General features: G+C 45.2%; 2 protein-coding genes across 3 annotated transcripts; one reads left to right on the plus strand and one right to left on the minus strand.

Moving 5' to 3' along the window:
* Positions 1–977: 977 nt before the first annotated feature.
* On the minus strand, positions 978–9,802 carry LOC133897293 (WD-40 repeat-containing protein MSI3-like). 2 transcript variants are annotated; one of them, XM_062337959.1, is made up of 5 exons: positions 8,918–9,802; positions 2,978–3,121; positions 2,369–2,493; positions 1,802–1,897; positions 978–1,332 (listed from the first exon to the last, which is right to left on the minus strand). In XM_062337959.1, the coding sequence occupies exons 1-5, from the start codon at positions 9,548–9,550 to the stop codon at positions 1,140–1,142; spliced, it is 1,191 nt and encodes a 396-aa protein (XP_062193943.1). In that variant the 5' UTR covers positions 9,551–9,802; the 3' UTR covers positions 978–1,139. The 2 variants fall into 2 exon arrangements, with proteins under 2 accessions (XP_062193943.1, XP_062193946.1); XM_062337962.1 differs by lacking the exon at positions 978–1,332 and adding an exon at positions 1,347–1,696.
* On the plus strand, positions 9,685–11,352 carry LOC133897294 (mediator of RNA polymerase II transcription subunit 4-like). The gene has a single exon (XM_062337963.1). It carries the CDS (start codon positions 9,799–9,801, stop codon positions 11,014–11,016), a length of 1,218 nt encoding a protein of 405 aa, XP_062193947.1. The 5' UTR covers positions 9,685–9,798; the 3' UTR covers positions 11,017–11,352.
* The last annotated feature ends 2,213 nt before the right edge of the window (positions 11,353–13,565 follow it).

The raw sequence follows: 13,565 nt of genomic DNA on the forward strand, positions 1-13,565 counted from the left end.
GATTGACAACTTAAGTTATGATTAACTAAAATTGTAATGATTAGTGCTGATTAACCCAGTTAGTTGATAATAACAAATATAAAAGTTATTATTTCTATAAAATAATTAAGTTATATACGGATATAATACATGACTTTTAAGCAACTAAATACATTCTCATACCATCCCATATATGCAACCAAAATACATTCTCGTAGCATCCCAAACATCTAGCTAAACAATCATTTACTTCACCTCATCCATAACTATTCCATCCAAAACCATATCATCAAGAATCATCCTATCACATTCAACTTTATTTAACCAATCAAACACTTACTCAAGCGACTCCGACGCGGCTGTGGCGGTGAAGTTTCTTTGCCTTGCTGGTTTCGCGTGCTTGCGATCAGGGCTTTTTAACGGCACCAACTTGCATGGTTGCAGTTGAGATTAGTAGCCAGTTTGCAGTTACAGAAATTTAGCCGGGACTGGGAAATGCCTGCCCTCCAATGCCAACGTTGCGTGGGCTGGTGGATGGATGGATGCGTTTAGAATTTCTTTCCTTTCCTACGTAGTACTCCTGCCAAGTAGCACGATGGCTCTCCGAAAAACAAAGAGTTGCATGATGGCCTCAGCGGGGGCAGGGCGCGCGCGGCGCGATGGACGTCGGTCAGCGGTGCATCTCGCGAAGGCGCGACGGCGACATATCGGAATTCGCCCTTTTCCTTTCTCCTTTCGCGTTGGAACGTGACGGCCAGATTGACAGGGCGCAGCGAATGATTGAGATGTGGTGGAGCAGCATGTTTGTACGAGCTCAGCCAGGCCAAGGGTTTGTAGGAGCATTAGTTCCTAACACCATCAACGCATATGCAGATCAGATGCACCAGTGCCCACGTACCAGTGATCAAGTGAGCACTGGAAGAGAACCGATCAGGATTCAGGACTGACAAAAGCTCAATCAGACAAGAATCAGACTTAGGGTAAAATAGAGACAGGGATAATATTTGTTAGGAGTCGCTACTTATATAGATATCAAAATTTGGAGGTAAACACAAGTATCTCGAATCCTACAAGTTAACTGCATAAAATCCCTCCAAAGACACCACAGAACAGGTGGGTATCTCTTATGCGGTGGGACACAAGTCATTATCGTGCGGATTTTAGTCATCACCGTAGATGCTTTCTGCCATTTCCCAGATCTGCAGGATGTTATCTTCAGCCACGCTGGCAAGGACCCATTTCTCACTAGGATTCCACGACAGCTCTGATATCTTGGCTGTGTGGCCTCCATGAACGAACAGCAGCTCCGGTGGCCCGTCATTTGCATCTTCCTCTGACTGCTCATCTCCAATCCTGAATGACAGGAGACAGAGAGAATCAGAGAACCAAAAAAGAAAAAGGCAAGACGGTCAGTAAAGAGGCGAGCAAAAGAAATTGTTACTAATAAGACCCGAAGCTTTACTTCAACTGTATAGGAGTCTATCATGCCGATGGAACATACCAAGCATAAAAAAACACTACGGGTTCGATTCAACGAGTATGAAAATTTAGCAAATCAAATGAGCTCATACTCCTAAAAAGCTCTCAAAGGTAACTCCTATAATAACTAGATTTAGCCCTTGTACAGTTAGCAATTGTTGATGTGTTGACCATGTACTCCTAGAGCCCCTGATCCAAGCTATTGTCTTGGGTAAATCTCATACCATCTATTCTGTCTCTGTTGAAAATGACATATTGGTAGTTAACAATGTCACAGGACTAAAAATGAAACATTGACTGCAAATGTAAGATAGAACATCAGAGCTGATTTGACTCGACGTACCTATTAACATCCCATATCATCACTCTTTTGTCTGCGGCAGATGAAGCTAATACAGTAGCCAAATTTGGATTCCACTCAACCTGAAACACCTCCCCCCTGCATGTGCAAATTGCACAATGTAAAATTTCATACTCAACAAAAAAAATAAGCTGCATGTATCAGTAAAGTTAAAGAATCGCAGATAAGACTGACTATACAGCGTGATTCATGCCAACAAGTTGATTACTTTCTGAAGGGAACCTTTTGAACCAAGAATTTTGCGCATTCAAAAAATAAATGTTGTAGATCAGCTATAAGTAATGACAAACAGTGCCATAAATAGTGGACTTTTTTGTAAGTGGAAGGCTGCCACTGCCCCATTAAGATACTTATTATTTCCAACACATTGATTTCCAGTGTTACATGAGATATAATACCAAACCATACCATAACAATACAGAGAGTAAAATAACAGCATACATGCACCTGAAGCATTCTATGACTAAGAAAGTAAATTGGATAGGGTACATTCTATGACTAAGGGGACTGAAGCACACAGGCCACAGGCCACAGCAAGAAAATACGTACTCATGGCTGTCGAAAGTGTGCAAGCTTCTTGATAATATTCGCAAGTCAAATAGTTTAATAGTAGCATCACCAGATGCTGTAGCCAAGATCCATTCATTAAATGGATTGAATGACAAAGAGTTGACCTGGAAAAGTGAACCACGCACAATATGAACAATAAACAACCCATGAAATATGACAAGAATGAAATAATGAACAAATAATAATTTTACAAAAGCAAACACGGCATAAGAATGTGCGTTATTTATTATTGCCTTTCAGCTCAGATATAAATGAATCATGTGTGTTATTTCTTATTGCCTTTCAGCTCAGAATTCCACAAAATGTGAAATCATCACACCAGCAAAATTTAGTAACATGTGTAGGAAAGGCGAATACATAATATCCAACTATCTATCTGATGGAGATGACTCATGACAGAAGCAAGACATCAGGAGTGAGCATATCTTATAGCTTTAGAAAACTTGTTTCACATACAATTCCTATGTACAAAACAAATGGTGTTGGTTAATGAAAATGTAAGGGTACTGTGCAACTGCAACAATGTGATCCTCAAGACCTCAACATTAAAAACATACGGTTTGATAATCCTTGATAAAGAATGCCTACCTCCTTTTGGTGTGCAGCGATAGATTGTTCTGGTTTATTCGTACGCAAGTCCCACATCATCAACTTGCAGTCATCCCCAACAGATCCAAATATATTTCCATCTTTCACATGCCAAGCAACATCTTCAACAAAATCCTCATGAGCCTGCAAAATCATAAATCTATTATTCATGAGATTCTCTGAATAGCAACGAGATAACACTGTCAGGAACAAGATGATTAACATTGATAGCAAAGTTAAAGGGACAGCTTATGCACTTCCTTATGTTGGATATATGAAATAATGCTCATGCCATTCCAGATTTGAACTTCTGACATCTTTTAAACAAATGTTATCTCACAGCAGTACTTATTACTTACTAGATAAGTGTGCTAGGAATAAAAGTACAAACATGATATGGCAAATCTATACTAACAATAATTATCCTGATATCTACATTGGAAACAAAACAGATACAACAAACATAGTCACATTTTGACAGGAGCTCTGTTCACAATTCTTTTACATGAGAAGAAACATGGTACAAAACCAGTACCACACTAACAACGCAATGAATACTCCTCAGATATCCAAAAACAGACAGAAATGCTCAATTTCAGTAAGTTGGTACCAATTAATACGAAAAATAATTTCGTCTGAATCGATTTTTTAAGTAAAAAACAAATGCAAACAGCACATAAATTCCTTTTGTCAAGTAAAAGGTTCAATTTGCTGGTACCACATTTCAATTGCTTAAGAAGGCCAATGAGGGTTTTGTTGAGACTCAACTTTCTCATTTAATCAAGAAGGTTCATTAATCTGGTTTATTAAGATGGTGCTTTCTTGTTCTTAATTATTGCCGAGTGACTAACAGGTTGAAGTGCATATCCTCCGACTCTGAGCAAATTACTATTTCAAGACTAAAAAATAACAGAAACACTTTGTTCTCAAAAAGGTCTGAAATGGAGGAGAATAGCATACAGAGCCATTCTGTGGCACGATTGATGCGTTCTCTACCTTGATTTACCAATTGATATGAAAAGAGTAAAACGTATTAGATTGGCAGCTAGTGAATAAAGTAAAAGAACAAAGTGGAGATTTGAAAGGTAAATAATAAAGTCTACTGTATTCTTTTAAACCTATGTGATTCTTGAACGAGGACTAGATACGATTGTTGCTATTCTCTTCTTCGTTTATCTCTTTTACCTTTTCTCATATAGAGGTGTGGTTAACACACAAAAGAAAGAACACAAAAATCCAAGGTTAATTTCCTTGGCAACATAAAAAGGAAATCATAAAACTCACTTAAGTATGCATATAAGATATGTCAGAAGGTGATATGAATTGGGTTGGGGGGTAAGGGTCCGAGGACCAAGGTGGAGTCGAATTCGCCCTCCAAGCTCGCTGGACCTGTTCCAGAACCAGGAGGCTCTAAACAGCTGGCGGAACGAGATAACGGCGAGATCGACACTGACAGGGTTTGTCCCTACAGCAGGAAACTCTAATCACGCCGAGGACTAACTTGCTTATTTCTTTGCTTGATGCCAGAGGATGTGACGTGCTCTTTATATAGAGAAGTCCCTAACAGATACGTACTAACCAATTAGTGCATGGATATGCAACTAACAAATAGATAAAGCAACTAGCATGCAACTAACAAAATATCCACGTGTCTGTGTAGCTAACTGATGCATACATGCAGCTAACTTAAGTCGTGCTGCTTGTTGGCCATGCGCCATGCTGCTACGCCTTGCCGTTCGTCCACCTCGCAGCCGCTACTCCTAGGCCATAGGCCCATAGCAGGAGAGAGGAGTTGGAAAGTTTTTGTGTGGCAAGCATGATCATATGAACCACAGATCATAGTTCTTGGAAATCATCACAAGGAACCTAAGCTACAAAGTATATTACTGGAAATAGGAATATCCTTAATTGTATACAACGAGGCAAGCTCTTGTATTTGCCGGGATCAGGGGCAGCCGGACAGGGCCTCATGATTACCCAAGTGACAATTACTTTTGCTTCAAACAGAGATATGGGAAAACTGCACTTGGGCTTCAAATGGACCTGCAGGAACAGAGAAAATATTCTCTCCTGGATTGATTAGTGTGAGGAACCGTCCAAATAGTATTCTAATTAATCATCAGGAGGATCATTATTCATAATCACAACCTCGACGATTAACCAGAATACCATTCCGGTAGTCCCGGCACGTGTTTTGTGCCCAGGATCGGAACACATGCCTTCCAACTCAAATATCACAACACAGTTTAATAGAGAGCAAATAATTAAACTGGATTACCATTGTTAAACAAGCAACTGCTTCCACAATTTACAACAAAAGAGGAACAACAACAACTATGCAGCGGAAGAAAAACCTATACAACAAAAGAGTATGGAGCCGTATGCCCTTAGGCTCCATACCCAAAAGCGCCGGAGTTCGGAGTAGAAGGTGCTACTCCTGCCCGCCACCCTGATCGGCAGGCACAAAGTAGCCGAACACTGCCTCTTCTTCGCCAACCTGCGAACCTGAAAGCAACTTAAGGGCAGCACCCTTAGTACGAAGGTACTAGCAAGTCTTACACAGTATGAGTATATATATTCTCGACTCCAAGGATCATGCATTTAAAGCTGTAGCAAGGATTAAGACATGTTTAAGTTCATTAAGCGGTAAGCAACCTAGACTCTAGGTGTAAGCAACTGACTTAACCAACCACCAACTCAAACCCTGCCAACCAACTGATCAAAACAGATATATAACAACAAGTGTATAAAAGCAAACCATTCCCACCAAACCACCAACCACATACCGACCAAGCCACCCCAATCCAACCATGCCACAACCCACATCGAAACTCTACGACCAAAACATGGTCGCTCGGTGGAGATAAGCGATAGCGATGCTCATGACCGAGAGCGCGGCAGCTCGAACTGATTATACACCCTGCAGGGGGATACTCCTGGACCCACACGACACAGGGACCATACGGCTTGTGCCACCCGCTAAGATGCGCACAAGGGGGTACCCGTGACAACCTTTCCCAACCAGGCCCAACCATGTGGATCAACCATAGCTCGGCACGGCGGTATTAGAACTACTCCCCGAGCAAACTAATACCGCTAAAAGCCCGGACTCAAACCGGACTCACACCGTCTATGACGAGGCCCACATGACCACGTCTGCGAAGGTAATCAGCTCGCCTACCATTATATCAGCATGTGGTGAGTAAGGTATGTGCTAAAGCCGACTACACCGATGATCGGTGCTTAACCGGTGCAAGCGGTCTACGGTGTCCGGGTTCCCTCCCCGAACTGCCTGAGGACTCCTCGTGAGCAGATGACACCCCTAACACCGCCCACACCTCGTCTCAACTCACCACTCACCAAACCGACTCATCATCAACACAACCATAAGTGCGAACAAGTAATAAGTCCTAGGCTCGCGACAACGGTGGACGCCGTCGTCGACTTCTACCGGAAAGCCTAAGTACCACTAAGCATAGCGAACTAAAATTAGACCTCGATGACACCACTAGGCTCCTAGGAACAACACATGACACGTGACCGAAATGGGATAATGCATCGGCATAGGTTCTACCCAACTCAGTACCCGACACATGCAATGTATACATAAGCGTAGATAACATATTGAAATTTCAAGTAGACACGGTGCAATATGAACGATGCTTGCCTTGCTGCCCTGAATCAGAAAGGTGGGACACCTCACGATCGCCCACGGCCTCCGGGATCGACGGATCGGCGTTCACTACAGAGAGCAACACGTGCAATGTAATGAGCATGTATGAAATGCGATCATGTAAGAAAAATATGCTCCACAATACATGACAACATTATTCCAAGATCGTACTGTCCAAACCAGAATTTTCCAAGTGGTCTCAAAAGTTTGGAGTTTCTACGAATTAACTACGAATTTTACAAGCTATCAGCTATCAGGAAAGCCTGATAAACCGTGCTCGGGGTGCCCGGGATGAACAGTACTCACGGGTACCCGGGGTGAACAGTACCCGGGGGTCCTCGGGATCGACCGTGCTCGGGTGCTCGGGGTGAACAGTATAGGGGTGCTCGGGTCGTCGGGTGAACAGTACCCGGGGGCTCGGGAGTGCTCGGGTGACTGTACTCGTGCTCGGTGAACAGTACCAGGGGGTGCTCGGGTGAACAGTACCAGGGGGGTCGTCGGGTGAATAGTACCCGGGGGTCGTCGGGAGTGCTCGGGGTGACCGCGCTCGTGCTCGGGTGAACAGTATCAGGGGGTGCTCGGGTGAACAGTACCGGGGTCGTCGGGGTGAACAGTACCCGGGGTGCTCGGGAGTGCTCGCGGTGACTGAGCTCGTGCTCGGGTGAACAGTACCCGGGGGTCGTCGGGTGAACAGTACCCGGGGTGCTCGGGAGTGCTCGGGGGTGAACAGTACCCGGGGGTCGTCGGCGAACAGTATCAGGGGTGCTCGGTGAACAGTACCCCGGGTGCTCGGGTGAACAGTACTCGGCGCTACAGTAAAATCAGCCTCGCGCAGCTCCAGAACAGCAGCCATTACGAAGGGAAAAATTGGGCTAAACTAACCTGGGAGTCTCTCTAAATCAAAAGTAAAAATGCCTAGAAGGGTGTACAGGGTCTAGACTTTGCTCAACCGCCTAGCAACATGACTCCTAACTCAAATCCACATAAATCCTCATTTGTTCCCAGACTGCAGAACTTTAAGAACTTTGCAACCCTAGTTCCAGATTCAAGATCTATCCAACCAAAAATGAGCATACTTGCCATGGGAGCCTAGCAGACTCACCTAAGGTCCTTTGCTGAGGTTGGTGACCGCCAGTTGAAGGAGGAAACGACGGAAAATGGCTTGGAGAAGAGAGGAAAAAACTGCTGCTTCCTTGCTTCTCCCAAAGAACACCAAACAAGTTCAGAACCAGCTCGAATTCCTTCGGGGAAACTGAAAATGAATTGGATGGACGAGTAGTCCTTGAGCTGGTGGTCTCGTGAGTACCACATACGTACCTTGATCTTGCTCCCGGAGGTAGGGATCCAAAGGGGAAAAAGGGAGCCTAAGAGAGAGAGTGAGAGAGACAGCCAACTCCAACTTGCTTCCTCAAAAAGCCTTATGTGGTGGAGTGGGTGAGGAGTACGTATGGGCAAGTTTGAGGGGAGAGAGAGCTGTTGCCCACTTATAGAGAGATATTTTCCACCCAAGTGGGCCCCATTTACCTAGAGGAAAGTTCAGACTTGCTTCCAGCTCCTTTATTTCTCTTAGTTTTTCCTTCTCCCACCTCATTGACTCAAAGTGAAGTGCTCCAGTGACCCAAACTGGAACATGAAGCTGAAATTGCATGTTTTAGGATTAAAACACACAATTATGGATTTCGGGACGTGACAATTAGTCACTGGGCATGGCCCTTCTCTGTGCAGCACAGAGACCGCCAACCAATTAAATAAATTAAATAAGGGAAAGAGAGAAGCAATGACATGTCCGGGGATAGGTGCATCGCTGTGAGTCACTAGCGAAACGGAGGAACCAAACAATTGGTTGATTTCTAATACTGTACCATCTTTGAGCACTTAAAAAGAAATGACACGGAAGGTTCTTTCTTTTCCGTTTGTCAGACAGCACAAGGTGAACGAGTATCCTACTGAGAATGTAACCGATCGGTCTAGTGAATAACGTAAACATCAACAGTATGAGTTACGCTCTAATTTCCTCGTATGTACTTAAACTCGATACTTTTCTTAAATTATATCTCAATTTTATCAATACATATAATGAAAAAAGCTAGCATCCTGGGTAAAACAATAGATGCCATACAATCAAATTGCTCCACTGCATCATATTGTACAATTATCAAATGACTGTAAATATATAACACAAAAAATGCTCGTGGTAGTGAATAAAAGAACACGGGAATTGAATTGAAGAAAAGGAAACAGCGCAGGAGCATCCAACGGGGCATTACCTCAAACACCTGTTGCGCATCCAGAACAGGAGCTCCACTCCCAGCGCCAAGATCCCATAGGCAAACCTTCTTATCATACGAGCCACTCAGCAACCACCCCTCCTTCATCGGGCTCCACGCCAATCCATACCCCTCCGCCTCATGACCCCTGAGAACGAGATCGGAGCCGCTCTTCTCGCCGCTGTCGCCGTCGCCGAGATGGTACACGTGCACCTCGTCCACGCAAGTCTTGGTGGCCACCCTATAAGGCCGCTGCGGCATGCACCGCGCGCGGTTGACCTCGCCCCGGTGCGGCGCCACGCGGGAGACGGACACGGACGGGGCCGGAACGGCGCCGCCTGCGGCTGCGGCGGCCGCTGCGAGGCGGGGCGGGAGCGGGAGGACCGCATCCAAGAGCATGAGGTGGTTGGGGGACTCATCGGAGGTGTGGGTGCCCACGACGAGTCGGTGGCTGCGGCCTGGGGATTCGGAGGGGAGCCACTGGACGGTGAGCGACGGCCACTCGAGCGGGTGGGAGATGACGAGGTCGTAGAGCACCGCCGCGTTCTTCTTCCAGTTCTGGTACTCCTCCATCTCCTCTGCAGACGCAGCCGGCGGTGGAGGGCTCGCTGGCGAGGAGGAGCCGCCGGCCATGGCTGCTTTACTTTGCGCGGGAAGTGGAGGCGGCGGCGCGGCGCAATGGTGGTTTCCCGCCAAAGGATTGGAACGAAGCGGCGAGATGGTAGACGAGGGATTTTTAACGCGGACTTGATGGGCTTCTGAGCCCAATTGAAATCTCAATTGGGCTCAGTAAGAGGAAGGCCTCACGCCTAGACCTTGTCGAGCGCAAGCTTCTTCTCGACCTCGCGTCCGCTTGCTGCGTCCACCGCGCCGCCGCCGAGATGATGCAATCGCACCTGCCGTCCCCGGCGAGGCTGGGTCTCACCGCCTCGTCGCCGTCGCTCCCGCCAAACCCGACTCCCCTGAACCCCACCTCCTCGCCGCCACACGGCAACCTGGCCGCTAACGCAGCCGCAACCGCTGCCCCAACCCTAACCACCTCACCGTCGCTCCTGCCGCTCCTGCCGCCGCTCCCGCGCGCGCAGTCGCTGCTCCACCTCATATCGTCGCTCGCCTCCAACCTCTTCGAGCTCTCGCCCAACCGCGCCGCGTGGATCTCCGCGTACCGGGGGTCACTCCCCGCATTCCTCCCCTCGGCGTCGTCCTCCGCGCCGCTCCCGTCCCCGATCTCCTCCACCAAGGACGCGATGCCGCTGCTCACCACCCTCCAGACGCAGCTCTTTGAGGCCGTCGCCGAGCTGCAGGAGACCCTCGACCTGAAGGACGCGCGCGCACGCCTGGCCCACGAGGCGCGTGCTAAGGACGCTGCACTCCTCGCCTTCGCGAAGAAGCTGCGCGAGGCCCACCACGTGCTCGACCGCCTCGTCGACGACTACGCCGACTACCGCCGCGACCCCAAGCGCCCTCGCGGCGCCGCAGCGGCTGACGACCCCGAGCCGGTGTCGGAGGGCGACTTCGGCGCGTCCCTCCACTCCAGGCTCAACCTGGACGACGTTCTGACCTACGCGCACCGCATAAGTTACACTACTTTCGCTCCACCGGAGCATGGTGCTGGCCTGCCTCTGCGCGGGGCTTTGCCACCTGCACCGCAGGAAAATGAAATGCGGATGTCGCAGCTGTATCAGTTTGCGGATTTGGATGTTGGGGTGCCCAAGAAGCCCTTGGAGGCGAAGGAGGGGATCACGGCAGAGGTGGAGGCCGCGCCACTGTTTGAGCCTACACCTCCACTGGAGGAGCCCCCACAACCACTGATGCTACCGATCACTCTGCCACCTGGGTTGCTGAAGGAGATGCCTAAGCCACCGCCTGGATGGAAGCCTGGGGATCCAATCACGCTGCCGCTGGATGGGATACTACCTGGTATCAGGGGTGAAGAGCCGCAAGCTACTGTGCTACAGCCGCTTATCGCGGTTAAGCCAGTGGCACCAACGGGCCCAGAGCCGATACAGGTCAAGCCTGTTCAGCTTGACTTTGAGAGTAGCAGCAGCGATGAATACAGTAGTGATGTCGGGAGCTCAGAAGAAGATGATGAGGATTAGTGCTTGGTAAGCTCCAACGTTTCATCATTCATGTGTTTTCATGCCATTGTAGCCATGCAATAGCAAAACTACGTAACAAGATCATTAGCTAATATTGTTTGTGCCTGTCTGTTCTAGTTATTTCGGCACTAGATTTACTGCTGAATACATATGGTTTAAATCTGTTCTAGTTTAGTTGCCGGGTCACAAGTTCATTTGTTCTCATAAATGTAACATAAATCCTCGTGGGGTTCAATTGCCTTGGCTTTTGTAGTCAAGATGACTGAATGTTGTATTAATCTGAATCTTGGCTTCTTTTATGGCTGCTGAATGTCACGAGTTTAGTGATTGATGGCTGATGCTCCTCTTTGTAGGGTTTCAGTTATGTTGCCTTGCCTGCTAACATATCTTTTGTGTTCTTGATTAGTCTTCCATGTTCGTGTTTTGTCTGCTCAGATCTCAAGAGTTTAGTGTTTGATGGCTGATGCTCCTCTTTGTAGGGTTTCAGTTATGTTGCCTTGCCTGCTAGCATATCTTTTGGGTTTTTGAGTAGTCTTCCATGTTCGTGATTTGTCTGCTCAAATCTTTCTGACCACTTATGCACTATGTAGCTTGTAACACCCACGAAAAATTATGGAGATATAATGTGAAAATTATGAAAGTAAGACGTTGACAGCTCAAAATTCAAATGTCTGAAAATTTGACTTTTAGATTTGTTGCTAGGATGAACGACTACGGAAGTTTGACTCCATACTTTTTGGACCAAATCAGTTAAAATGGATTGCTTATGAATTATACTCCCACCACAAAAATTTCTAGAATTTTTTGAGCTCGAGAAGGTCTCCGTTTGAACTAGCAAAGAGAAAAAAAATTAATTGAGGCTCGGCACTGTTCGTGACGGCACTGTTCATCCGAGTGTGTCTGCCTCTCGATAACTATCCAGACTGTGGGCGTGTTTAGTTGGTGATCTCTGAGAAGCTATGCTAAAATTTGGTCATGTTAGAGCAATTTCATCAGGATATTTATATTTTATTTTTATAGATTGTTATCTATTAAGATTCTTTCTTTATATTACTTCATCACTTTAACAGTACATCTATATTTTATTCTCTATATTCCCTCTTTTATTTTTTAATAGTATTTTATAACTAACATTATATTCGTAATGACTATTTTTATAACGATATATTTCTAACGAATTTTTTTAACAGATATTTTTTAATGGCTATATTTTAACGGATATTTTCTTAATGGCTATATTTCTAATGGATATTTTTTAATAATTATTTTTTTAACTGTTATTTTTTCAATAGCTATTTTTGTAATGGCTATTTTCTAACGACTATTTTTCAGATCTATATATACAATTTCATTTGCCATTCCTAAGTTGTCTCCTCTCTCAGCTCTCTATATTTTCTCCTATATTTCTTTGTCTCCTCTTCAACATCACAATGAGGCATCGCAACATCTTCAAGTAAATTCTCATGGATTCATCGTCGATCTCATCCGATGATGACAAACTCATTGTTGTTATAGTATTTCAAGTGCATGGTGAAGATCAACATTTGAATGCTCGATGTCATAGCGGTTCTGTGCCAAGACAACGAGTAATTCATCGCGATAGAGAAGTCGGAGATGCGAGACTAACTAAGACTACTTTTCATAGGCTTCCACCTACAGCTCGGCTATCTTTCGACGCAGGTGTAATTAGTGAATATGTATTTGTTCATGCTTATTTTTATCCTTCTGTGTTATTTTATTATTATTTGTGCACAGATTTAGAATGACTTATCCTCTGTTTCTTTGTATAGTGCAATCTGTAGTAGGAGCATTATAGCTATTTCGTGCAGAAAAAAAATAGTATTGGGGTTATTTGGTTTTCTCCTTTGCAGAAGATTATCATTGCATTTCGTATGCTAGCTTATAGAGTACTAGCAGATGCTACTGATGAATTTATTCGGATTAGAGGAAGTACTGCTATAGAGTCTTAAAAGGTTTGTACAAGCTGATGTAGAAGTCTCTGGAGATGAGTACCTGATATCTCTAAATAATATTGATACTGTTAAGTTACTTGAAATGGAAGGTGCAAAAGGTTTTTGTTCTATGCTAGGAAGCATAAATTGTATGCATTGGAAATGAAAAAATGTCATACGACATGGCAAGGAATGTATATTAGTCATGTGTATGAGCTCACAATTATTTTAGAAGCTATTGTTTCACAAGATCTTTGGATTTGGTATTTTTTTTTTTAACTGGGAGTCTCACAATGATATTAATGTTCTTCATCATTCCATTACATTTGCAAAGCTAGCCGAAGGACAAACTCCATAAGTGAATTGCACCATCAATAGTCATAACTATACAATGGACTATTATCTGTCAAATGACATATATCCACCATAAGCAACATTCGTGAAGACAATATCATCTCGGCAAGGGAATACGAAAAAAATTTCTCGCATGCTCAAGAAAGTGCTACGAAGGTTGTCAAACGAGCATTTGGAGTTCTACATACTCGCTTTGCCATTGTCCGTGGACCAGCATGGTTTTAGGATCAAGAGACACTCGAA

The sequence above is a fragment of the Phragmites australis genome, chromosome 17, assembly GCF_958298935.1.
Source record: "Phragmites australis chromosome 17, lpPhrAust1.1, whole genome shotgun sequence".
NCBI classification, from domain to species: Eukaryota; Viridiplantae; Streptophyta; class Magnoliopsida; order Poales; family Poaceae; genus Phragmites; species Phragmites australis.

Bases quoted from the DNA above. Each gene is read 5' to 3' on its own strand.
- LOC133897293 (XM_062337959.1), bottom strand. From the start codon at position 9,550: ATGGCCGGCGGCTCCTCCTCGCCAGCGAGCCCTCCACCGCCGGCTGCG. The intron at 3,122-8,917 runs GTAATGCCCCGT...ATGATTTTGCAG, and splicing joins ATGCGCAACAGGTGTTTGAG to GCTCATGAGGATTTTGTTGA. The intron at 2,494-2,977 runs GTAGGCATTCTT...TCACTTTTCCAG, and splicing joins TCGCTGCACACCAAAAGGAG to GTCAACTCTTTGTCATTCAA.
- LOC133897294 (XM_062337963.1), top strand. From the start codon at position 9,799: ATGATGCAATCGCACCTGCCGTCCCCGGCGAGGCTGGGTCTCACCGCC.